This window comes from Ylistrum balloti, unplaced genomic scaffold (assembly GCF_031769215.1).
Source record: "Ylistrum balloti isolate Yb309-2 unplaced genomic scaffold, AGI_CSIRO_Ybal_v1 Utg370370, whole genome shotgun sequence".
Lineage (NCBI taxonomy): Eukaryota > Metazoa > Mollusca > Bivalvia > Pectinida > Pectinidae > Ylistrum > Ylistrum balloti.
In genome coordinates this window covers 218,536-242,938 of record NW_026782260.1, presented here as the reverse complement: position 1 = coordinate 242,938, position 24,403 = coordinate 218,536, and the positions used below count along the sequence as shown (strand labels likewise).

The 24,403-nt window shown below is 34.3% G+C and overlaps 2 protein-coding genes across 4 annotated transcripts in view; one reads left to right on the top strand and one right to left on the bottom strand.

Annotated features, from left to right (window-relative positions):
* The window catches only part of LOC132553982 (DNA topoisomerase 2-alpha-like), a 31,850-nt gene extending 14,948 nt beyond the window's left edge, over positions 1-16,902 (bottom strand). For 2 of the 3 annotated variants that reach the window (XM_060218272.1, XM_060218273.1), the window contains exons 1-21: positions 16,308-16,902; positions 14,868-15,125; positions 13,570-13,663; positions 13,098-13,161; positions 12,617-12,762; positions 11,363-11,460; positions 10,525-10,737; positions 10,008-10,181; positions 9,489-9,590; positions 8,980-9,117; positions 8,145-8,441; positions 7,131-7,367; positions 6,098-6,203; positions 5,195-5,304; positions 4,840-4,932; positions 4,433-4,669; positions 4,021-4,169; positions 3,088-3,319; positions 2,770-2,969; positions 2,379-2,514; positions 1,957-2,152 (exon numbers count right to left, since the gene is read on the bottom strand). In XM_060218272.1, the coding sequence (XP_060074255.1) occupies positions 1,957-2,152; positions 2,379-2,514; positions 2,770-2,969; positions 3,088-3,319; positions 4,021-4,169; positions 4,433-4,669; positions 4,840-4,932; positions 5,195-5,304; positions 6,098-6,203; positions 7,131-7,367; positions 8,145-8,441; positions 8,980-9,117; positions 9,489-9,590; positions 10,008-10,181; positions 10,525-10,737; positions 11,363-11,460; positions 12,617-12,762; positions 13,098-13,161; positions 13,570-13,663; positions 14,868-15,125; positions 16,308-16,544 (3,517 nt within the window). In that variant the 5' untranslated portion in view covers positions 16,545-16,902. The remainder of the gene's footprint in view (positions 1-1,956; positions 2,153-2,378; positions 2,515-2,769; positions 2,970-3,087; positions 3,320-4,020; positions 4,170-4,432; positions 4,670-4,839; positions 4,933-5,194; positions 5,305-6,097; positions 6,204-7,130; positions 7,368-8,144; positions 8,442-8,979; positions 9,118-9,488; positions 9,591-10,007; positions 10,182-10,524; positions 10,738-11,362; positions 11,461-12,616; positions 12,763-13,097; positions 13,162-13,569; positions 13,664-14,867; positions 15,126-16,307) is intronic. The other variant, XM_060218274.1, reaches the window with a different exon arrangement.
* Positions 16,903-17,083: 181 nt separating this feature from the next.
* LOC132553988 (ubiquitin-conjugating enzyme E2 G2) lies at positions 17,084-24,101 on the top strand. Its single transcript, XM_060218281.1, has 5 exons — positions 17,084-17,163; positions 17,778-17,859; positions 18,998-19,116; positions 20,662-20,802; positions 22,528-24,101. The coding sequence occupies exons 1-5, from the start codon at positions 17,121-17,123 to the stop codon at positions 22,638-22,640; spliced, it is 498 nt and encodes a 165-aa protein (XP_060074264.1). The 5' UTR covers positions 17,084-17,120; the 3' UTR covers positions 22,641-24,101.
* The last annotated feature ends 302 nt before the right edge of the window (positions 24,102-24,403 follow it).

Below are 24,403 nucleotides of genomic sequence, written 5' to 3'. Positions count from 1 at the left end.
ATTTGTTGTTTTCATGTGTACAGTATAAATTCCTTGTTTACATGTGTATAGGTTCAATTCCTTGTTTACATGTGTACAGTATAAATTTGTTGTTTACATGTGTACAGTACAAATTTGTTGTTTTCATGTGTACAGTATAAATTTGTTGTTTACATGTGTATAGGTTCAATTCCTTGTTTACATGTGTATAGGTTCAATTCCTTGTTTACATGTGTACAGTACAAATTTGTTGTTTTCATGTGTACAGTATAAATTCATGTGTACAGTATAAATTAGTTGTTTACATGTGTATAGGTTCAATTCCTTGTTTACATGTGTACAGTATAAATTTGTTGTTTACATGTGTACAGTACAAATTTGTTGTTTTCATGTGTACAGTATAAATTTGTTGTTTACATGTGTATAGGATCAATTCCTTGTTTACATGTGTATAGGTTCAATTCCTTGTTTACATGTGTACAGTATAAATTTGTTGTTTACATGTGTACAGTACAAATTTGTTGTTTTCATGTGTACAGTATAAATTTGTTGTTTACATGTGTATAGGATCAATTCCTTGTTTACATGTGTACAGTATAAATTTGTTGTTTACATGTGTACAGTACAAATTTGTTGTTTTCATGTGTACAGTATAAATTTGTTGTTTACATGTGTATAGGATCAATTCCTTGTTTACATGTGTACAGTATAAATTTGTTGTTTTCATGTGTACAGTATAAATTCCTTGTTTACATGTGTACAGTATAAATTTGTTGTTTACATGTGTACAGTACAAATTTGTTGTTTTCATGTGTACAGTATAAATTTGTTGTTTACATGTGTATAGGATCAATTCCTTGTTTACATGTGTACAGTATAAATTTGTTGTTTACATGTGTACAGTACAAATTTGTTGTTTTCATGTGTACAGTATAAATTTGTTGTTTACATGTGTATAGGATCAATTCCTTGTTTACATGTGTACAGTATAAATTTGTTGTTTTCATGTGTACAGTATAAATTCCTTGTTTACATGTGTACAGTATAAATTTGTTGTTTTCATGTGTACAGTATAAATTTGTTGTTTACATGTGTATAGGTTCAATTCCTTGTTTACATGTGTACAGTATAAATTCCTTGTTTACATGTGTACAGTATAAATTCCTTGTTTACATGTGTATAGGTTCAATTCCTTGTTTACATGTGTATAGTATAAATTCCTTGTTTACATGTGTACAGTATAAATTCCATGTTTACATGTGTACAGTATAAATTTATTGTTTTCTTGTATACTGGATAAATTCCTTGTTTACATGTCTATAATCCATTATTGGTTAAAATCAGATAGGCTATTTGATGAAGTTAAACAACTTCATAATCACCTGTTCAATTTTTAAAGAAAGTGAATGGTTTCCTTGTTGCAGTAACATATTTGAAACAACCTTTTACCTGAAATACCTCACTTACCTAGAATTTGCATAATATTGAACATATTATTGGCAAATGGCATCTTTATAATGCATAATATGAATCTAGTTTTGGAAATATTAAGGCACCTTTGATTGATTATGAAAAATGATAATTGTATCAAATGAGAATAATGATTTTCATAGCGTATTCATTACCAGAATCCTCTGAAGACAAGTTAAGCCACCCCACACTTCTCATAAACACAATATCTGCATGGATATTCTACACAATCAGACAGCCATTTGTAAGTGACAGGTAAAGTCCTTTGATCTGGCCATTAAGCTTCCTAAAATCCATCTAGTACTGTATCTGTATTATAATTCCCTGCGACCAAGCCAACATGCACATCATTTCTACATCATGAGCTTTAGGGTCACAGCTACCTTAACAAGGATTCCAATTTGTTTTTATTTTTACACACCATCATTTGGTTTATTGTAGAATCTTACACAGAAGAACATATCACTTTAACTTGCCTCAGAACCCAATCCTACATCTCTAACTCACCAATGACAATAGTGCCATCAATCTTCTCAAGAATGAAGCGAGCCATGTTATCAAACTTCAATGATTCCGCAGATAGCATTCCCAGCATGTAGTCCTTTCTTTTCTGGTAGTACTCTAAGCGAAGGGCATAAAACTCGCGTAGGATATCTTCCACTGTCTCGTACCTCTTGATACAACCATTGGGATCAAACAATACCTGCAAAGCACAATTAATGTTAAAACACTGATCTATTAAATCAACTACAACACCATTTTTATCTATTCATATTCAATATAGAAGTTGAAAAGCACAGGTAATGAAGACATATTTGCCTGCCATCTTTATTTTATGAATTAGCTTTGACCTGAAATCAATAGAAATGGAGGCATAACATGGAACTCTGCCTGATCAAGGTGGAGGATCAAGTTTGTACACAACTCACCATGGAAGTCTGTGACAAGTTGGTCTGTAGTTTGAAGACTTTGTGTAGCCCTGTGTCTTCTGCCTGGGCCAGCTTCTCTGGAGTCATCTTGACCACAAACCTCACCGTTGTGTCTGTGTGATACTCTTTGTAGTCTCTGAAGACACAAAGTACAGAAGATTAAGCTGTTGTTGAAATCAATTAATTTACAATCTTGCTAATTACGTGGCCTGTCAGTGTGAATATGCTTTGACCATTTCATACAGGTTTTTATAGTTATGATTCCCTAATTCTTAAACTTCCATAAACAACACATGAATAGTCATCAGATTCTTAAACATGCCTTCACATATCATGTAACTTAGGAGTGTTTGGTCTTTGTTGTACGATCAGAATTCTTTTTGTGACTTACGTGATCATGACAGGTTGTTTGTCATTGCCGTAAAGCATAGGCTCCAGTACATCCTCCTTGTAGTTCTGAGTCCAGGTACGTATTGGCAGTTCTGTGATCTCCACTGTCTGTTCATCGATGATGGAGATCTCACCCGACACGAGGTACCTGTTCGGGCACAGTTCCTGAATGGTGCCCTTGAAACCCTTGAAGGAAGGCAACTGGAACCACAATATCACATCAAAATAAGCCACATAATGTTCTTTTATTTAAATATTAGTAGATGGAAGCAACAAAACTTTTCTCTCAATTAGAAAACACTTTCCAAATTAACCATACCATTGGGTGAACTTCTTCATTGTCCATAAGTCTCTTAATGTTAGCGATGATCTCTCGTGGGTCATAGTTGGCAATTTTTGTGCTCCAGCCTGTGCCGATTCCTTCAGCTCCATTGACCAACACCATAGGTAAGATCGGACAGTACCAAGTTGGCTCAATCTTCTGATTATCATCGAAGTTGGACTCCAGTAGTGGCTCGTCCTTGGGGTTGAATGCAAGTTTGGCCATTGGACTGCAAGAGTATCAATTCCATTTTTGTATACATGATAACTGTATTCACATACCTGATCCATCCTCAATTTAATAGGTTACGCACAGAATGGTATTAAGTATCGTAATGTTTTTTTTACTAAATACACACTAAATTCTTTGAATTAATGCATCGATTACAATGACAATCCAATTACCCCGAGAGTTATTGTGTGTTTTCTGCAGTAAGAGAATCTGCTTTTTCTGTGCCTTTCTTCAGCTTCGTATGTATTCATCAGTTATAAATCAGTCACTGGAGGTATAACCTAATAGACTATGTATTTTATCCTGTATACCAGTAATGATATATCCTATTATATTTTTAATCTTTGCACCAGTTTACTATCAAAATTCTATTCAATATGGATCATATTCCTATTATTTTCCATCAGTTGAGGTCTATTTAAGAAAAAAAAAACATCTATCCCATCCCTGGATTCAAGGGTTTTGCTTCTAGGTACTACCAATAGAAAACATTTGATGAATTGTTTAAAATTGGAAGGAAACTGAACCATGGTTCAGACTCGAATTATTTTGAGAGTCCTGCTGTCAAGAATTTTTACTGAAATAGCCCTCATAACTTAATTGCAAGAGCTGGAACATAGAAGGTTAATACCCCAAGTTATTAGTGGTCATTAAATTTTACAGTGATGACTCTATCAAATATAGGTAAAGTGATGCTACCTGAGTGCAGTGAAGATATAACGGGGACTAGCAGCATCCTTGCCACCATGTAGACGGGTACCAAACTGACCAATGGGCTTCAGCGTGTTGATGTTGTTAGAACCGACAAAGTTCTGGGCTAAGTTGATGATTGTGCCCATCAAGGAGTTCTAAAAAGGACATATGCCAATTACATGATATGAAATACTTGGTAGAAGAGAAGTCTGCGATATCATAGACTTATCTTGTGATAACTCACATATCTCCTTATCTCCTTTTTGTGAAATATTTTGGACAAAATAAGACAATTTCAGCTTAAATTTTCTGAGATGTAATGTTGCATACATAAAAGAAGTTGGCACAGCAAATTACCAACCTTAAGAAAACTTAAACCTGAAACAATGCTCAAACTAAGATAAAATATGTAGTTTACCTCTCCGTGGTGGTAGGCAGACTGTTCGCCCACAGAGCCTGCTAACTGTGCAACCTTGATTTCCTTCAGCTGATTACGCTTGAAGCATGTAAAGAGAACCTTTCTCTGTCCTGGTTTGAAGCCATCCACCATGGAAGGGATGGAGCGATTGTTGTCGGCATTGCTAAACAAGATCAATTCTCGATTGATGAAGTCGTTGAAGGTGATGTGCTTCGTCTCTTTGCCATACAGGTACAGCTACAACAGTCCAATTCATCAAGTCAGCATGTTTTATAAGAACTATTACTGCAGACTTATTGTGAAATTGATATTTTACTACAGTGTTGCAGTCCCTTCAGTGGCATTCCCTATATTTCACAAAACGTTTAATCCAACATCTATGATTGTTGTTTTAGTATTTGACGTACCTCTGGCAACCCCATCTCTGAGCGACGTTTTCTCTCCTCCATCCATGTAGTCAGCCATTCTTTCCTCTCTTCAATCTTCTTTCTGCTAAATGCCTGTATTCAAAATCATAATTCCAGATGCTGTACATAGCTGTGTATTTGTTAAAACTGAGGTTTAACAAATGTCATAAGATTTCACACAACAGACAGGAAACAACAACATAAGAATCTATGGACTCATGTCAGAAGTAAATTTTTGTTCCATTACAAATTATCAAGTTTTCATACCAAGATGTATGCTAAAGTGTTTGTTTAATTCAACATTTACTATATATGTAAATCATTGTTGTCATTACTTATGAAATAGCTACCATACCAGAGTAATGGAGGCGTCGTCCTCTACACCAGTGTAACGAAAGTCAATCTTGTGTCTATCCATATCAGCAAAATACTCCTTTGCTTCCTTGGCTGTGCTGGTACCCAAACCTACAACCATGGTATTCTTCCAAATAACATCTGATCTTTAAGTATAATGGATTTATTTTGTTTCTGTCAACTTAACCATCTGAAAAGCTCATTTCTTACTCTCAGTCTAAAATCCCAGTCTTTTATCTTCACCAATGACAAATTGCATGCATAATTTCACATGGATTGCAACAGGAATAACCAAATTTTTTATTTTGTTTCGTTGCGCAAATACCAATTTGACAATTTGGTATATAGCATTACATGCTGAGCTTCATCTGTTGCTTTTGCTATACTTAACAAGAGTTCCTCGGAACTGTATGTGACACCTGCATAAAGTGTCATGGTTACCCAGAAATTGAACTGGATGTGCAACGATCAACCATAAAGTTGTAATACCAAATTTCATTTCTATAACTTGAAGCATAAAGGAAAAACTGGGCAAAGCAATATTCCTGAGAAATTTTCTAAGTTGAAAGGGGCATAACTCTGCCAAAAAGGGTCACAGACAGCCGGGAATCAACCTTAATCTGTACCCTTGCAACAAAAAGCCATATGCCAAATTTCATTTTGATAACTCAAAGCATTACCGAAAAATGTCTGGAAAGCTTTCTGCGGACGCCAACGATGCTTGATGACGGACAAAGTGATCCCTAAGTGTCCGCCAGCTCTGTAGGCCACACAATAAACTATCGCATTCGAGAGAATTTCTGTGGTTACAATCATCTGATTTCTTTATTGCTTTATTAGCAGCCTTTGGCTATTCTGAATGTCTAGCTAAGTGACATGAGTGAGAAGACCAACAGAGACAAACCTTTGTAGTACTTGACTTTCCATGTGTGCCAGTTGATAGTATCCCTCTTCCACTCCTCAAACTCCGGTAGACTGTAGAAGGATAATTCATCCTTACCCTTTGTTACCTGTCAATCAACCATTAGATATGACAAAATATCAGATAATATAAGTCAAAGACATATAAATAAATGGTAATTTAAAGCAATACAGCAAAACAATTGCAGCAAAATATTTACTCTATCTAGAAATTTCAACATTGAGAGAAGTGACCATTTTCAAAGTTCAGAATTGATAAGCTGCCTTTTCTCCAGTGCCTAAAGCTCATTCCTTAAGTTTGATTTGAGATAGTTTACTTGTGTATTCTTGTGCTACCTAGCTAACTTTTTGTTTCTCTCATTTCTACCCAGGTATTGTTGCTCTCTACAGGGCAAGGTTCACTGTTCTTGTACTACACATCCACCCATGCAATACAAGCAGGTGCATATAGAAATGTGAGGTGTCCCTTCCCAAATGATGTTAATGTTTAATACAATGCATACGCATTAGTGTACAAATAGTTATCTGCAGTGACTGTTTATATTTTGTTTCAGTTTTCCAGAGCAAACTTTGTTTGCTTAATCTATGAGCAGAGAATTCCTTTTCTATGTCAATTAATTGCATAATTAAACATATGATTACTGTGTAATATGGTGTCATTTGTTGTGCATTGTCAATGTGTGGCACTATTTTCCCAAATATTTTAGAAATAGAAACGAGAGATAAATACTCTTTCATATATGTTGGAATGAAGGATGGGATATTTCACCCTCGAGGTCACAAACTGGTAAAACCCACAGTCAAAGAGTCCAATACTTGTAACAACTTTAGTGTTTATAAGATGAACAAAAAAAACAAGCAACTGTCAATCATAATGAAAGTCTATCTCCAAAATATTCACATTAATATTGAACAAAACTCATTTAATTCATCTTGTATGCTTTTTCCCCATTTAATATTAAAATCAGAGAACATTTACATATTTACAAAGTTAAATCCCAAAAAATCTTTCCTACCTTGACGATTGGTGTGATGAACTGGTTGACGACGTTACGTTTGAGTAGGGCAGGCCAGAAATGGTGCATCAGGTTGATGAGGAGACCTTTGATATGGGAGCCGTCCTGGTCCTGATCTGTCATGATCATCAGTTTACCATAACGTAATGTCTTCAGTGATTCTTCGCTGTCATAATTCTGTTTGAACTGTAGGCCCATGATCTTTATTATGTTGTTAATCTCTGCATTTTCCATGATCTAGAAGTGATTGAAATGTAGCATGATTAAAATGTTTCTTTACATACAAATCACTCGTAGGTAACAAAGTGAATTAGTGCATGGTTCAAGTGAATTAATTAGCAATAACACTTGAACTTTTCACAACTGTATACATGCTGTTTGCATATATTTTGAAAGTACAGGTTTTTCTTCTTCTTTATTAATATATATGCATCTGTGAAATTCTTGTGAATAAAACTCATGCTAATTTATACAGCTTCGTTACTTGTTAAGCCCTGACTTAATGAAAAATTGTACAACTAGACCACTGACAGGTCAACAAGGGCCTTACACTTTAATCTATATTCAAGACTAAGTTTCAGGATAGCCCATCATATACTCATGATTCCATCTATTCTCCCTTCGCTTCAGAACATTATTTCTGGTACAGGAGATATTTTAAACTGATTTTCCTATTTATAATAAGTGATCTAGATCTTTGACCTTCAAAACTGTAAAGCAATCCTATGCAAACACTTTAAGAAAGGAAGCATCGTAAAATGTTTTGGTTAGATTGGTCAAATCAAACTCTAGTTTTTGCACAGAAATTGATTTTCTATCTATAGTAATAGTGACCTTGACCTTTGAAGCTGAAAAGCAGTCCGATGCAAGCAATTTCAATAAGGAAGCACTGCATACAGTTTGAGCTTGTTTAGAGAGACGGATGGACAGACAAGTGATTACTTTAGGGCACCTGCACTTTCTTTTGAGACCCTTATTAGACAGATATAAATCAAATCAGACAACCTATAATACCTGTTTATGTGTAGCTTCTCGTACGTTGAGCACCTTTCCCTTGAGAGGGAACACTCCATATTTGTCACGTCCAACAATCCCTAGGCCAGCGACTGCCAGAGTCTTGGCTGAGTCTCCCTCCGTCAGGATAAGAGTGCAATCCTTGGAGAACTTTGTACCAGCCTCATTGGCATCGTCCAGTTTGGGAATTCCTTTGAGTTTAGAGTGCTTGCTGCCACTACACTTCTTGTTGAGCTGAGCCTGGGCCTTAAATCTCATCCAGCTCATGATGCTTTCCACAATTCCACACTTACTCACCTGAAATATTTCCACAGAATTTAACACTACACTTACATGTATGAATAATACAAACTCATATATCCTCTACAAATATCACCTGAATCAAATTTCACATGCAGATGTACCCTAAATTACTCAATACATAATTGAAGATTACCTTCAAAAAAGTCTTTCACTATGTACTTGGTTTCCTATAACATATACTAGTATGACATCAGGAGTGACAAGCAAGAACTTATCAAAGTTTTTTCTGCAAATGATGTCTTTTTTTTTTAGGGACTTTTTCTCAAGGATGTGATAAAACCTTAAAAAATAGATACCTTGCTACTGAAATTAGTAGATTCACCGTCTGTTCCCTGACTTCTGTGAAAATACATTTTATTTGCTTCAAGTTTAACCAATCACAATAGCATCTTCTTAACACCATTAACTGACTTGAAAATTTATTATCAATTCTGTCCAAGACAGCTCATGTTTAACTGAAATAACTTCCCAGATCTGTATCCTTTTAATTAATAAAACATTTCCATAAAAAGTATGATTAGAGACTCCTTACTGAGGTAACAAATTTTTCGGACAGAGAACACTTGGATCCAAATGCCTTGACCTGCAGTGTCATGTTTTCCTTGGTCTGTGAATCAAATGTAGGGTTTTCGATCATGGAGTTCACAAACACCCATAAATGATTTTTGATCTGAAATTCAAAGGGAACACATGATTATAGTAAAGTGAAATAATCAGTTATATAAATAGGGAAAAAAAAAAGAAGAAAGAAAATGATTTTGGTTTATCAGTAGATTTCATTTAACAGGAAAATACTTTGTGACAATATATAGGAGTTCATAGAACTTGAACCTGTCTGCATGCCAATGGTTATTGCCCTGTGGAACATTGAAATAGACATGCAATCTAAAAATATCCCATAAAACCTTGAGAAAATACCTGGTCTTGAAAACATATACTGGATAGATGGTAACAATTGAAGAAAACAGACAGATTTGCTCTAATCTCTGTAAAAGTAATGGATGATCAAAAAAATATGTTTACAAAATAGCATAAGGTTACCTGGAAAGGTTTGATGGCCACTCCACCCTTGTTTTTCTTCTTTACAATTTCAATAAGCTTGTTGACAACCTGATCTGTGATGTAGTCAACATGACGACCACCCTAATGCATGAGAGAAATAAATAACATGTAATATTGATCAATTTCTCATACAGCAACACTAATAATGGTTTTAAGAAGACTAGAATTGATGAAAAATGAGTGTAATCTGCAGGTAAGATGGTCTTATCGACAAGTAAGTCAACGACAAGTGAAGTAGGTAGAGGAAAAATGTCACAGGACTTAAGTTTTCAAACTCAATTACATAATAACAGTTTATCAATATCTAAAATTGTGTTTGGAGGTTTCATATAAACTCTACAAGTAGTAGGTAGCATGTGTTCAGGTTTCTCTTGATTTTTAAAACAATAATGCTCATTTCTTCAGGGTTAGTTAAGTGATCATGAAATGTTGCTGGATTTTTTAATATGTTTTATCAATATCAGATATAAGAGTCTCTAGGCTACAGTGACTAATTACCTTCGTGGTGGCTATACTGTTTACAAAGCTGACTTGCTGGTATCCTTTTTCACTGATCATGGCTGCCACTTCCCAGCGTTCGTGAGCTTTCTCATAACACACCTTGATAGGCATATTATTTTCATCCATCTTATCCTTCACGTAAAGGTTAATGTATTCCTGGAAATTCTTTACCTGAAGAAAAACATGAAAAGATGAACGAAGGTCTTAGTAATTTCTCACTTTTTACAGACATAACTTTTGTTTATATATGCAAATGATTTTTCAAATGTTATCGATGAATATAGAAATCAGTGTGGACAGTACCCAAAAAACTTTCTCTGTCCTCGTTGCAAGACAATTTTATATTAAGCAAAAATAAAAGTAGTCAGATATTGAAACACAACAATTTTTAAATCATAATTTCACATTATAAGGGCTGCCATTCCAATCCTTTTTCCTATGAAGACGCTTCTGAGAGCCTTTTTCAGATCCCTGCATTAGTCCATTTGGTGAGATTTTTCCAATCATGACTTACTGGTAGCTTTTTCCCATTGAGCCACACTTTTACACCGCTTGCCACTGCAGCAATATCATAGGCTCGGCGTGTGAAGAGGTCCACTGTGTCCCTATCCAGGGTCTCCATCTTGAACTTAGGCAGATCTGGGTAGAATGTGATAGCTGTGAAGTCGTCACTCTTTGCCTCTGTAATTGTTGGTTCCTTTGTTTGGCCCATGTTGTTAATCCAAGTCTACAATGAATTGTAAACAAAATAATCACCAAATTCTTTACTATGAAATAAATCTTTCTGGTCCAAATGTGGTCAAATCTGTATGGAAATCAGACGTATCAAGAAACTGTGAAACAATCTTCTTTCGGATGCAAGTTACAGCAAATTTTGTTATCGAAGCAAAATTGTAAAAGTAATCACAAGAGAATTTTAACATGGATGTTAAATATTAAACACTGATATTTAAATCTATGAGTATCTACATGTACCATACATATACTGTGATAAGGCCAAGCTTGTTTCATAAATATATTGATATTGATGAGTGACAATTTGTTCTCTTGTGTGTTTATTCTGACAAGTCCTTGTTTGGTAACTTTCAGGTGAAGTTTTCACAAAAGTGTTTGAATTCAATTACAAAGTCACTTGTTTATGAAGTCAAGTTTTAGAATGAATATGATGAAACTGTATAGTCATTGTCAGAGTATTATACCATATTCAATAAAACTGTTCTGGTATGCAAACAGGTCATACTAAGCCACTTCCCTCACACATCCTATATACAAGCTTATCTTCATCTTCATCTGAAGCTTATAAAAAGTTTCAGACCATATAGACCATGCCAAGACAAAATATCAATATTTACCTGTTTGAATCCTTTATGGTATTCTTTGGAAGAGGTTTCAACAATGAATTTAGTGCTGAAAATATTACACAGCTTGGCACCATATCCGTTTCTGCCCCCTGGAAAGGACGGCATCATATAAAGAATGTCAAATTGAATCATTCTCTTTGTGTATTTACTTCTCATGTGACTGCTGATATTCATTGCGTATACCCATTTCATGTTTTTGTGAAGAAAAATGTCATATGACCTATTGTGATGTCATAGGATGACAATGAAATGATGTCATTAATGTATGTTCGAAAGTGACAGGAAGGGTGTTTGGTAGTGTGGGTGGGATCATGTGTGATGGAGGATGAAAGGATGTGTTACTCTGAGTCTTTGAGTTTTGAACTACATGCTGTATGATGACCTAAGAATATTGAACTTGTAAATATGTTATTGCTAAAAATGTTTGATGTAATGTACCATGTAAGGTTTTTGTAATTTCTAAACCAATGTAAAAAACTTGAAAAAAAAAAAATGCATTAAGATGCCATAATTAGAAAAATGACAAAGAAATTTTTTTTTCTGTCATGTTTGCAATCATACTTGTTCCTGTGATAAAAAGGATAATTCAATATATGATCTATAAACAAGAGATCCCAAAGGCATCTTGGCGCCCACCATTGTTTGATCTTTATTTTCTCTTTGACAGTTGGATTTTCCCCCTTCTTTTCTCTTCTCTGTTTTTGCTCGTAATGGTAAGAAATTTGAACATCACTTTGCAGAAAAAGTGATGACAATCTTTACCTGCCAAATCCAAAATGTATGTCTGAAAGTCATTTTGTGTTTTCTGATCAGTCCGAAAATCAAACAGGCACAAATACAGACCAAACAGAACTTACGTGTGAAATTTGAGAAAATCATTCAGTACTTCTGAAGGAATAGGGATAATAATCTTTACTAGACAAAATCCAAGATGGCTTCCTGTTGGCCATTTTGCTTTTCTGATCAGTCCCAAAACTAGATGGGCACAACTAAGGGAAAAGGGGAACCTACATATGAAATCTGAGAGAGATCCAATAAGTCCTTTAAAGAAATAGCAAAAAAATTGCTTACGGACAGAGGGAAGGCAATTTGAAGAGCCCACCATCTGATGATGAAGGTCTAAAAACCAATGAACTTTTCAAATAGGGAGTCAGAGAACAAAAGATGGCAAATTGTAAATTGTCTATAATCATCAATTTTCTTGCAATAAGAACCATTTAAGCATAAAAAAGATCAGCTAATTACCTGTGACTTTTTTCTCTGTATCGTCGTAGTTACTTGAGGTAAGGAGATGGCCGAAAATCATGGTTGGTACATACATCTTTTCTGTTTTATGTTCAACAACTGGGATGCCTCGGCCATTGTTCCAGATCTTTATTTTATTGTTCTCGCTGTCAAAACAGTATCAATTAACTTTACGATTGGGCAGGAGACATGAAAAACAGACAGTTTAATAGAAAATTCTTGACAATTTTACAGCTTTTAGACCTTTGTAATTTTCGAAATTCTGATTCAGAAGCTGTTAAGAAATAAAATTTGTTCTTAATCATAGAGAAAAAAAAAAAAAAAAAAAAAACCAGAAATCCTCTGAGAGAAAGAATGATCACAACTACTTATGCTTACAAGAATTTTTCCAGGGAATATTATCAGTATGTCACAGATTATAAAATAATGCATCAGTCCTTTTTAAGTTCAGCATTACACATTTTGCTTTATGAAAACTTACGGATCTATTTCAATTCTTATACAGTTCATGCTAGGATCTCTCTGCTTGTTGTCGGCAGCATTAACTACAAAAGTAAACATTGAATTTAAAGTCACAATTAGCGTATACAATTACATAATGCTTATGCCAGGAGATTATAAGTATTCAAAGGTTTGCTTTGATGTTAAAGTTAGTCAAATATCAATTTAGGAAAAGAATAATAAAAAAAAAAAAAAAAATTTTCATTTTGTGTGTTGCAAGGAAAAAAGCAGTTCAACATGACTGGACTTCCAAATTAGAGAACCCACTATATCTTTAAGTATTGGGACTCATCAAAATTTTGGAATTGGGTGTCTTGGACTCGCCTGAAAAATCCTACAAAAATTTCTGGTTTAAAAACAACCTTAAGCATTGTTTTTTATCAAATAAAACAGGATCAGTTTATCTGTTTTTCTTGAATGTATTACATTTCAACATAAATTTATAATATTACCTAAAATTTCATCAAAGATTTTGTACAGGCCAGGCACAAATGTGATCTCTCTCTGAACCATTTGTTCTTGTATATCATCGTACACCCACATACCCTGAAAAATAAGAGGTCATTGACAAAAAATCTTTTCAACAAAGCATCATATCAGTATCATATGCAGCAACATTTTTCATCTTTTTTTTTTTTTTTTACTGGAAACTGACACTACTAGTCTTTCATCACATCAGTTGCTATCAGAGATGGTTTCATTCTTTGCCTTCAAAAAATAGAACAAAAACCTCTTATTTCCTGATATTAGTTCAAAATTGTTAAATTCTCAAAAATTATATGTTCAATTTTGCTGATTTGAATACTCCCCCATCCCGGTTCAGAAACCGGTTGAAGACAAAGACTTCTGTCAAGGTATTGCACAGCATTGCATCAATTCAAAACAAAAGAGCCACTCATACTCATACGTGGTCATCCACCCCCCTCCCCCACAATGCAATTCTTACAGCAGCTATCCAAACAGTATGGTTTTTACCTAAGTTGTTTCAAGAGAATGTATATGCTTTGCAGTAACAAAAACGGAATATTGTGAGATTGTCATAATGAAACTTTTGAAAACTTGGGTTTCTACTTATGGAAGTAAGGCAAAAGCAAGCTGCAAGTGTCACCAACCTCTTCTTAAATAGTATCTGGTCATGGCCTTCAAACTCAAGGGTGACATGTTGTTTTAGAGAGTAATCAGGTAAAAATACCTTACAATCAATTCTGTTGCATAGTTTGGCCAAATAATTATAATTTGAGCAAAAATGGTTAGGAAGTAGGCAACATTTATTACTTTAACAAATAATCTTATAGGGTTATATAGAAGAACAACCTCATGACTGTACAGTGCTTCTTTGTAAATTTGCTTAAAAGCTTTGGGTAGGCACAAAAACCATTAGGACAGGTAAGGTTTCCAGAAACATTTTTTGTTTTGTTTTTCACTGTATCATATCTGTTTAAGTACTTAGATGATGACATCATTTTTTGAGTAGCCAATTGAAAATAAAAGTAGTCAATGGCTACTTTGGCTACCGACAGCGTGAGCCCTGGATGTTCTTTGTCTATTTGAATATTAATTTGACTATCTTAGATCCCAAATTGAATTAGAAACTTTCAAATATCAGAAGATTGTAGCATTTTTCCTTATCTGAGTCAGTCATATGGCCATATTTAGATTGACCTTACAAACTCAGAAGAGCTAGCACCACTGCACTACTGCATCTTGCTTAATTTTACTTCAAATGATACTTTAAGTGTTACACACTTACCTGTGTTACAGGTTCAGTGGAACCAATGTAGGAATCTGGACGTAGCAGAATGTGTTCCAACTGTGATTTCTTCTGGTATATTCTTTCAATAGAAACACGTTTCTTTGTTCCCTTTTTGGCATCTTCTCCCTCCCCCGACGCTGGTAAGTGTACGATATCTGTGTTTTCTCCTTCCATAACTTGTGGTTTGGTGGCTTTTCCTTTACTCTTGGTCTTTTTCTCATTTTCAGCCTTGGCATTCATGTTATCGAAAAGAGTCTAAAGCAAATGAAAAATTAAATAAATTAAATAAGTTGAACCAAAATGCACAGTTGATCGTGAAAAAATTTTACAGGGACAACTTCAATCTTTAAAATAGAGCTCTGTAAGACATGACATAAATAACTTTGGGTATTGCATCTGTATAAGTATACCACCTTATAAAATCTGGCTTACCAAATCATGTTGGTGGTGAATTGGATGAAAGCAATGCACAAATGCTATTAATATACAAAACTGAAAGAGACAGTATATATCTGGAAGTTTATAGGAAATTGATTGTTACCATAGAATCTGGCTTATTGGTCCCTGGAAAAACTACAGTTTAGCAAATATTGTTGTGGGCTTAAGGGAGGCTAATCTATAATCAGACACTTTTCTTGAATGAAATACAATCAAAATGTGAACCACCAGCTGTCAAGGAAAATTTAACTTGTAGTAACTCAACTAACTTTCTATAATATCTACTTTACTGGTACTGTTATAGTTCTAGCAACAATGCTGTATTTTCCCTGTCCTGTTAAATTGCAAGACATCAATATGATTGCAAATCATGTTTCTAATCTGTAAATTCTAGGGCAATTTTGTACTTCATGATAGCACTGAACACATGTTTTAATGTGGATTTCAACTGTTCTTTCAATGTAAACGAGACCATGGATTGGAACAGTTGGACACAGTGGGTTGGGGTTTGTAATGTGGGGCATGTCATGCTGATGGACATAGCACAATTAGAAAATTGCTTAGTTTCTTGCTGAAAAATCTAATACACCTTGTGTTATTGGTTTGGTAAGCATCAAAAGACTATATTATTTAAAAGAAATTGGAAAATGGTGATTGTATCACCACTAGGATGTAGTGTCATTCCAATGATAAATGTGGGTTTGATATATTCAGTCAATGTATACAAGACAATGGCATATCAATAGGTGGGCGACACCATGGGCACATGTATCTTGCAAGTAAAGAACACTGGTGCTGGGGAGGCAGGGAGGTCAACCTGAGGAAGAGATTGTATAGTTCAATAACGGCTTATTTTCTCAATAGAACTTCATCACTCAAACATTGTGTTACGTGGTATGACTGCTAACGTTATGATCTACATTGAGACCATTTCGATGGAGAATTGTAATTCTGTCACCACTCTTCAGTAAAAAAGTTTGCCTTGTCTTTTGATGTTACCTTCAACGGTCCCTCTGCCATTTTGTTTGTTGTTATAAGACGACCACCATTAAGAAGGGCAAAATCTCTCTGCTGAGACTGACAAGGTCTTTTAGCTAAGGTGATTTTTTCCGCTACCTTCCCCCTATTCCCAGCAAACGTGTTGTGATTTCGCACCGCTTTTAAATTTGAAAGTGCCCGCGGTGTGCGTCCAATCGGATATCGGATAAATAGCCACGTGACTTGACATGGGGTCATAACCTTTCCTCCATCTGTGAACTGAATGTTTGTTTGTTAAAACTATCAACATGCTGACCGTATCAGTTTATGTACTTACCACCCATTGCAGGCTATTGTTAATGCTTGCTTGGGCCATACGTATTCGTTTAATAATATATCCAGATCACTAGAATGGGTTAAAAATCCAAAATAATATTTCACAACAAAGCCGACGGTGATGTGATGGCCGGTGCTTCCCGAACAATCCTTTATGTTTACACCGTCTTATTTTAATTCACATTGCACATTTTGATTGCATTTCATAGCACCCAATAGAGTGGTACTATAAACTGGTGGTCACCATGTAGTTCGTATTTGCAGCTAGAATAAATGAGCTGCAATGCGAGACACTCAGCCCTAATTATCACCCGCCATTAAAGAGATAGTAGAACGAGTTGTATGGTGTGTTTTCATTGGATGAATGTAATGTAGCTGACCAACAGACATTCCCGTAACAAGAGTCAAACCAAACCTTCATCACCAAAGAGCTTGATGTTGTCAGAAGCTGTTGCAATATGCTTTGTATTGCTTGATTTCCAACTCCACAGAGGCACCATGGCTGGTTCAGCTTTAAAGAGATTGTTAGCTGAATACAAACGTGAATATCATATAACATTAAGAATTGTTAATTGAAATGAATATGATCTGATATTTCCCAAGAAATCACTTGTATGGTGTTTGAAAGTCTTTAGTTACATACGTAAACTCGTACACTATTACTATTAGGATATGATTCATGTAGTTTTCATATGACATTTAGATTATGATATAGAATAATTCAGAGAGGGGAAACACTAACACAAGAATTTAAACAACAAGAAATCTATGGCATAAGTGAGCATCACACTTTGAATAAATCGTGAGCATATACGTTGCAAGGATAACTGGCAGACACATTCAGTTGTGATGAAGTGTGTATCGATCGACTAAATATTTAGCCTTAAACCTTTTGTCGCGTCTTTCATCAAATTCTCTAAATTACATTTCTTGCATATAGTTATTTCCATATATGTAAAAAGAACATGTCAGTGTTGTTTAATATATAACAGTATCAAATTATGGACAGCACATGATGAACAGATATCATTTGAAGATACCTCTTTTCTCAGTATATTTTTTGAAACTCTGAAATATTGCAATTTTAGAAGTTATGAATATTCTCATGATACATGCATGTAACGGTATCTACAACAATCTTCTTTTTCTTGACAGAATTGACACTGAATCCCCCAGAAGGAATTATAGCTGGACCGGTCGACGAAGAAAACTTCTTTGAATGGGAAGCACTAATTATGTAAAATATGTTTTTACAATTTTTATATCAATTAAATTTTCTTTTAATGAAAAGCTGTGATAACAGATAATCTTTCAATAATTGATTCTATTAATAAAAAATTTGCTTCCTTCATTGAAACTTTAAAAGTATTACAATTTATTCATTACAATACTACTGAAGTTTTATTTCCTGGCTGTCCATTTTTGCCATAATCTGTATTTTGTATCCAGACTTGAAGCCTTGGACATAAATTTTAGCAATATTTTCTGTAGATGTTGAAATATTTTCTGGATTCTGTGGATTTGAGGGTTTTACAAGTGTGATAGTATACCAGGGACTAATATTTTTCATTGAGGTAGCTAGATTTGAGTAAAGAATATAAGTAATGGAGTGTTTTTTTTATAAATATATTGATAACCTAAATAAGGATTTAAAATGATATGTAATCTAAAAAAACAGAAAAAGAAATATTGCAATCTTTATATATGTTAATACATGTCTTATCATACATTGTAGTATTGTAAATTTGTCATCATGGTTGGGTATATTGCCTTGTGATCAGCCATGGTCATTTTAAGATGGGGTCTCCTTGCAGTACCAGGTGGTCACCTCCCTGTACAACATACAGGAGACCCATTATATGCCATTTAGAGCAATTAGGGTAAAAACCAATGGTTGATACACAAGCTACCATAGGTATATAGGGAGTGTCAAACTATGCACCTCGGATCTTCATCTGAGATTAGATAGACTAACGTTTTAACTGACTGAGCTATTGCTGTCTCTGTTTGAGGTATGTTAATGGTGAAATTTGTCACTCAAGTGTAGAACATAAATTTTACAGAATGGCTGATTGATTCTAGCCATATGAGTGAAATATCAGAGACAATCTTTCATTAAAACAATTATTTAACATATTTACTGTTTTGTGTTTGATGTTCATTGTAAAATGAGATTATGGTAAGGTCTATTCACCAGTTGTCTGTATAATATTACTAAGTGGGGTATCAAGAACAAAGGGAATTAATTTACATGTATAGGTACTGTGCAGATATATCTTTTTTATTACTGGTTAATTGTCTCATTTTATATTGGACAGGTATGAAATATTACAGTACATTATGTTGTATGTTAAACACTTTTTCTTCGTCTTCAGGGGACCTGAGGATACTTGTTTTGAGGGAGGAGTGTTTCCTGCCAGACTTACTTTCCCTTCAGACTACCCTCTAAGTCCTCCTAAAATGAAATTTACTTGTGATATTTTCCACCCTAATAGTAAGTAAATTAAAACATGCTATGAACATACTATCATGAATTTGTACTTGTCTGATCAAATTATTAGTCCCTTGCCGGTGAAACCGGAGGGGACTTTAGTGTTTGTCTCCGTCTGTCCATCTGTCTGGATGTTGGTTTCCAGACGATAACTTGAGAACAGATTGATGGATTTGGATCAAACTTCATACAATGGTAGTTTATAAGGCAATACAGTGTTGGATTTTGTTTGGGGCCAAAAGGTCAACTACAAAGGTCACTGTTACTGAAAATAGAAATTGTTGTCACATTTTAGTTTCCGGACAATAACTTGAGAACAGATTGATGGATTTGGATGAAACGTCATACAATGGTAGTCTATAAGGCAATATAGTATGGGATTTTGTTTGGGGTTAAAAGATCAACTACAAAGGTCACTGTTACTAAAAATAGAAATTGCTGTCACATTTTAGTTTCCGGACAATAACTTGAGAATTGATGAATGGATTTGGATGAAACATCAAACAATAGTAGTTTATAAGGCAATATAGCGTGGGATTTTGTTTTGGGGTCAAAAGATCAACTACAAAAGTCACTGTTACTAAAAATAGAAATTGTTGTCACATTTTAGTTTCCGGACAATAACTTGAGAATGGATGAATGGATATGGATGAAACTTCATATAATGGTAGTTTATAAGGCAATATAGCGTGGGATTTTGTTTGGGGTCAAAAGATCAACTACAAAGGTCACTGTTACTAAAAATAGAATCTTGTCACAATTTGGTTTTCAGACAATAATTTGAGGACGGATTGATGGATTTGGTTGAAACTTGATACACTGGAAGCTTAGAAATAAGAAAACAAGACACTTCTGATACAGAACAAGTTCTGCATTACTTGAAAAAATAATGTATTTATACTTCAATTAGATCATGGGGCCAACATATAAATTCGGATCCATAGTAAAGGGTTAGCTTATTGCAAACAGTTAAGTAGCATTTGCTCCCATTTGCTTTACAACAGAACATTGGTGGGCTTATTAACAGACATGGGCTTATTTGCTGATAAATACAGTAATTTACAGCAGGGGACGTGTTGCATGCAACACTAACTGTAAGCTTGTTTATTTAGGATTTTATCCTTTCACTAGCTTAGTATTTGTAGATTTTACATCACTCTGGGCTCATTAAAGTGATTCATTTACTGATGAAATACAGGTCAGTTACAAGTATTTGAATTTTTCTGAAACAAATTTTGCAGAATGGTATTCTAAATATGAAATTGTACATTCAAAGTGAATGGTTTGATTAAATTACTGATTAGTGAAGTTTTGAACACTGTTGAACGATCTTTTCTTTTTCATTTATACGTATTGGATAGGGAGATGTCAACACTCTGGGAAAGATTATTAATTTAGCAAAGCATTTAGCCAGTCTAACATTTAAAAATCCATCTCCTCAGTTGAAATATACTGAAAGAGGTCAAATATATGTGTTTAATAATTTCGTTTTTCATACTGATAAGTATTTTGTGCATTCATAACTTTAAGAGTGGTTTCCCTTTGCAGTATATTCTGATGGTCGTGTTTGTATATCAATTCTTCATGCACCGGGTGATGATCCAATGGGTTACGAGACAAGTGCAGAGAGATGGAGTCCAGTGCAGAGTGTGGAGAAAATACTTTTGTCTGTTGTCAGTATGTTAGCAGGTAAATACTTTTTTTTTTTTTTTAAATTACGGTTTTTACATGTTTTCAAGGAGCAGTTTTCCTATATTTTGATTTAGATAATTTTAGCCCATTATCATTAGATGGAGGACTATTAGAATTACTCTTCATCCATTCTGTCCGTCCCCCTTACACAATTCTTATTACCACTATTTGTGGTGAAGCAGTGGGTCAGGATTTTCCATAAGAGCTGGTCGGCGGCCAATTTTACCGGCTACTTTGATCATTTGACCGCCTACACCAATCCAGTTCCGTAATAATGTTCCGTACACGACTACACGTACATGGCAGGCCACCCCCACCTCGCCGCGTTGCAGCTAGCTTCGCCAGCCTCCTACTTTCACTACACAGCCTACTACTAACAAAATTATGGAAAACCCTGAGTGGGTGAATCATCTCATACATAACTAATCATAAGAACTGAAAACTTGGGGATATGGGTTCATCTTAGTGAGACAGTGTGTTGCATACCGAAAGGTCACTTTGATCTATACTTTAACCTTTGACCTTAGTGATGTATTGTGGGACTGTTTTTGCTGAATTGTTTTTTATCTTTTAATATTCTAAAGATGAGAATTAAAAAAATTATTGATTTACTATTTATTATTAATCTTGCATCGTAAAATGAATCACAACTGTGCAAGATATATGTTTACTTTTAAACATATTTATGTTTTTGGTCACCTAAGACAAATTCTCATGGTGAACTATTGTGAAACTTTTTTGTCTTCTGTTGTCCATCATCTAGCACTCGTCTGTTGTGCGTCGGTGAACTTTTTACATTTTTGACTTCTGGAGAATCCCTGAACTGATATCTCATTGAAACATGGCATTACCATTCCATGGCCAAAGATAAACCAAAATTGTAAATTATATGTTCCCCACCCCCAAAGAAGCCTGAGCGGCGGGGCCAAAAATGGTCATATGGACTAAAATTTAAAAAAATATTCTTCTCAATCCCAAATATGTAGAATCTAATACTTATCATGGATGGAAGGGTCTTAATGTGCTTTATCAAAATTGAAAATTTCATGACCCTAGGGTCACACATTACCCCCTAGAGAGCAGGTAAAGTTTACTCTAGTTCATATAGGAAAATTACATTTTTGAGCATGATTTGTTTATTTTTAATTGGAAATAGATCAAACTTTGTTAGAATTGTTAGCTTAGGATGAGAGTTTGATGTTTTACACATATTGATAATGACTGACTCCCAGGGACTGATGGGCGGGGCCAAAAAATCAAATGGATTCAAATTTCATAAAATTTCTTCTCTATACCCAAACGAGGTAGAATCAAATAGGTACTCCTCATTGATGGAAGGACGTTAAGGCACTTTACCTTGGCTGATCCCAGGGGCTGATAGATGTGACCAAAAAGGATGAAATTGACTGGAATTTATTTTTAATTTTCTATACACAAATGTAGTAGATTCTAATACTCTTTATAGATTGAAGGGTCTTAAAGTTAAAACTCTTCTGCCCCAGTACAAATAGCATTTTCTCATTTCATCTTCTTCCTACACATTCCAGTAGTTTACATTTGTGAGTTCACTCATGTGATCGTTTAGGCCCTTTGGCCTCTTGTTTATGTTTTTCTTTTATTCAAATCAATAAATATTAATACTTTAATTTCTGCAATTGGAACATAATAATAATTCTTTTTACAATATCGGTCAATGATTTTCTGTTTTCCATTGTTTTCTAGAGCCAAATGATGAAAGTGCAGCAAATGTAGATGCAGCCAAAACATGGAGAGATGACAGGAAAAAATTTCTTGAAATTGCAGAAAGAACTGTTCGGAAATCACTTGGAATCTGATAATTTACAAATATGACACAAAGTACAAACAACTTAATTAATATTGCCCAAAGGTGCTCAAAACCTTGAAAAATACAGCATCTCCTTCGCATTCGTAAAATGATCATGGATTCAGTGGTGTTGGGACAATGTTAACAATATTTCTCTCTCACTTCACAACCCTTGTTTAAAACATCCTCTCATATGACATTACTCTGTGATTTTCAGTTTGGGAAATATATTTTATTAAATCTTTCGTTGCGAAACTGTATAAGAACTAAGAATTTGAAATAGTGAAACGTTCATATGTCCCTGAAATGATAAATGATACAGATTCACATAAATTTTAGTACTAGCTGATTTCTTGTAAACTATTTATCAACAATATCAAATGCCTGTGAAATAACAATTTTCTGAAATTCATGTACCATGGATTGATCTCCTCAAAATAACAAATTTATAGGATTTAGAATAAGTGTTTAATTTCTTGTCATAAACTGTCAAAGTATAAGAAACCACGAAATACAGAGTATCAACGTTGATGAGAAATAGTCTTGTGTTCTGTATTTCAAGGGTAGAGAATATTTCACATCATCCAACTTTTTATCAAATTTCTTAAATTTTGTATAATGCATATCAATAATTGATGGAACAAATGCTTGTTTTGTCTGTTGAATTTTGTCATTGTTGAATTTAACCTGTAATGTTTACTTAAAGGTTATTAAATTGTTACCACTTAATATCATCTATTGGGGCTGTGATAGCTCAGTCAGGGGAGGCTTGGCCTGTACACCTTCAGCCATGTGGTTCCTCAACAATCTGTTTTGTTTCTCAGGAAGCAAAGAAACAAACAAAAATGGTTATGGCCTTTGGCAAGACTCTTTACCCATATTACTCTGAATGTCATGCCATTGGCTTCCCGTATATTGTTGTTGAGGTAGCCACAAGCTCCTGCCTTCAGATAACCCCGGTTGTTCATGGGGCGATCAACCCAACAAGCAAATGTCTCCCTAGAATTCTCTGTGTAAACTATATGTAGCATGTAGATTATACTTGTCAATTTATATGGCCATATATGTATTGGAAAAGCTGCACGATTGCTTGAGTATGTATGTTACCACAGTACACTAGAATCAACTTGGAATATCTAATATATCATATTCATCTTGTTTATGGTTGAATGTTATGTTTCTCCTTTAAAATTCAAGATTGAATTTCACTTTTTGTACGATTTTTTCACAAGTAAAATTCGTCCATGAGATTACCCAAGGAATAATGAGAAGATCTAAATCCATCAGAATAGGAGTAACAATTTGAATCTACACTAGTAATTCAAATATAATTTATGAAAAATTACTTATATAATATATATTGTTTTTGTTCCTTCTGTATAGATAATTAAATGATAATTGTACTATATTATACTGTCAGACATACATGGAGGATCAACAATGTGATTATTAAAATATTTATTATAGTTAAGTGGTGTTTAAACGTTATTTATTTTATGTGAATTTTTGTTTTTCATAGTTGAAGAAAAAGAAATTAATCATCAGTGATGGCTAAAAGGATTAAGGTTTGTGTCCAAAACTGATTGGATTAGCATGAAATTAACTATTGGATCAAATTACAGTATTAGAAATAAAATCTGACAAGTTACAATACCCTAATACCCAATAATATTTACCAATATTTTCAACACTATGTACGATAACCAGAGATTCATCTGGACATCACAGTAAGGTTGACCAATATTTATGTAACGGTAGTAATACATGAATATA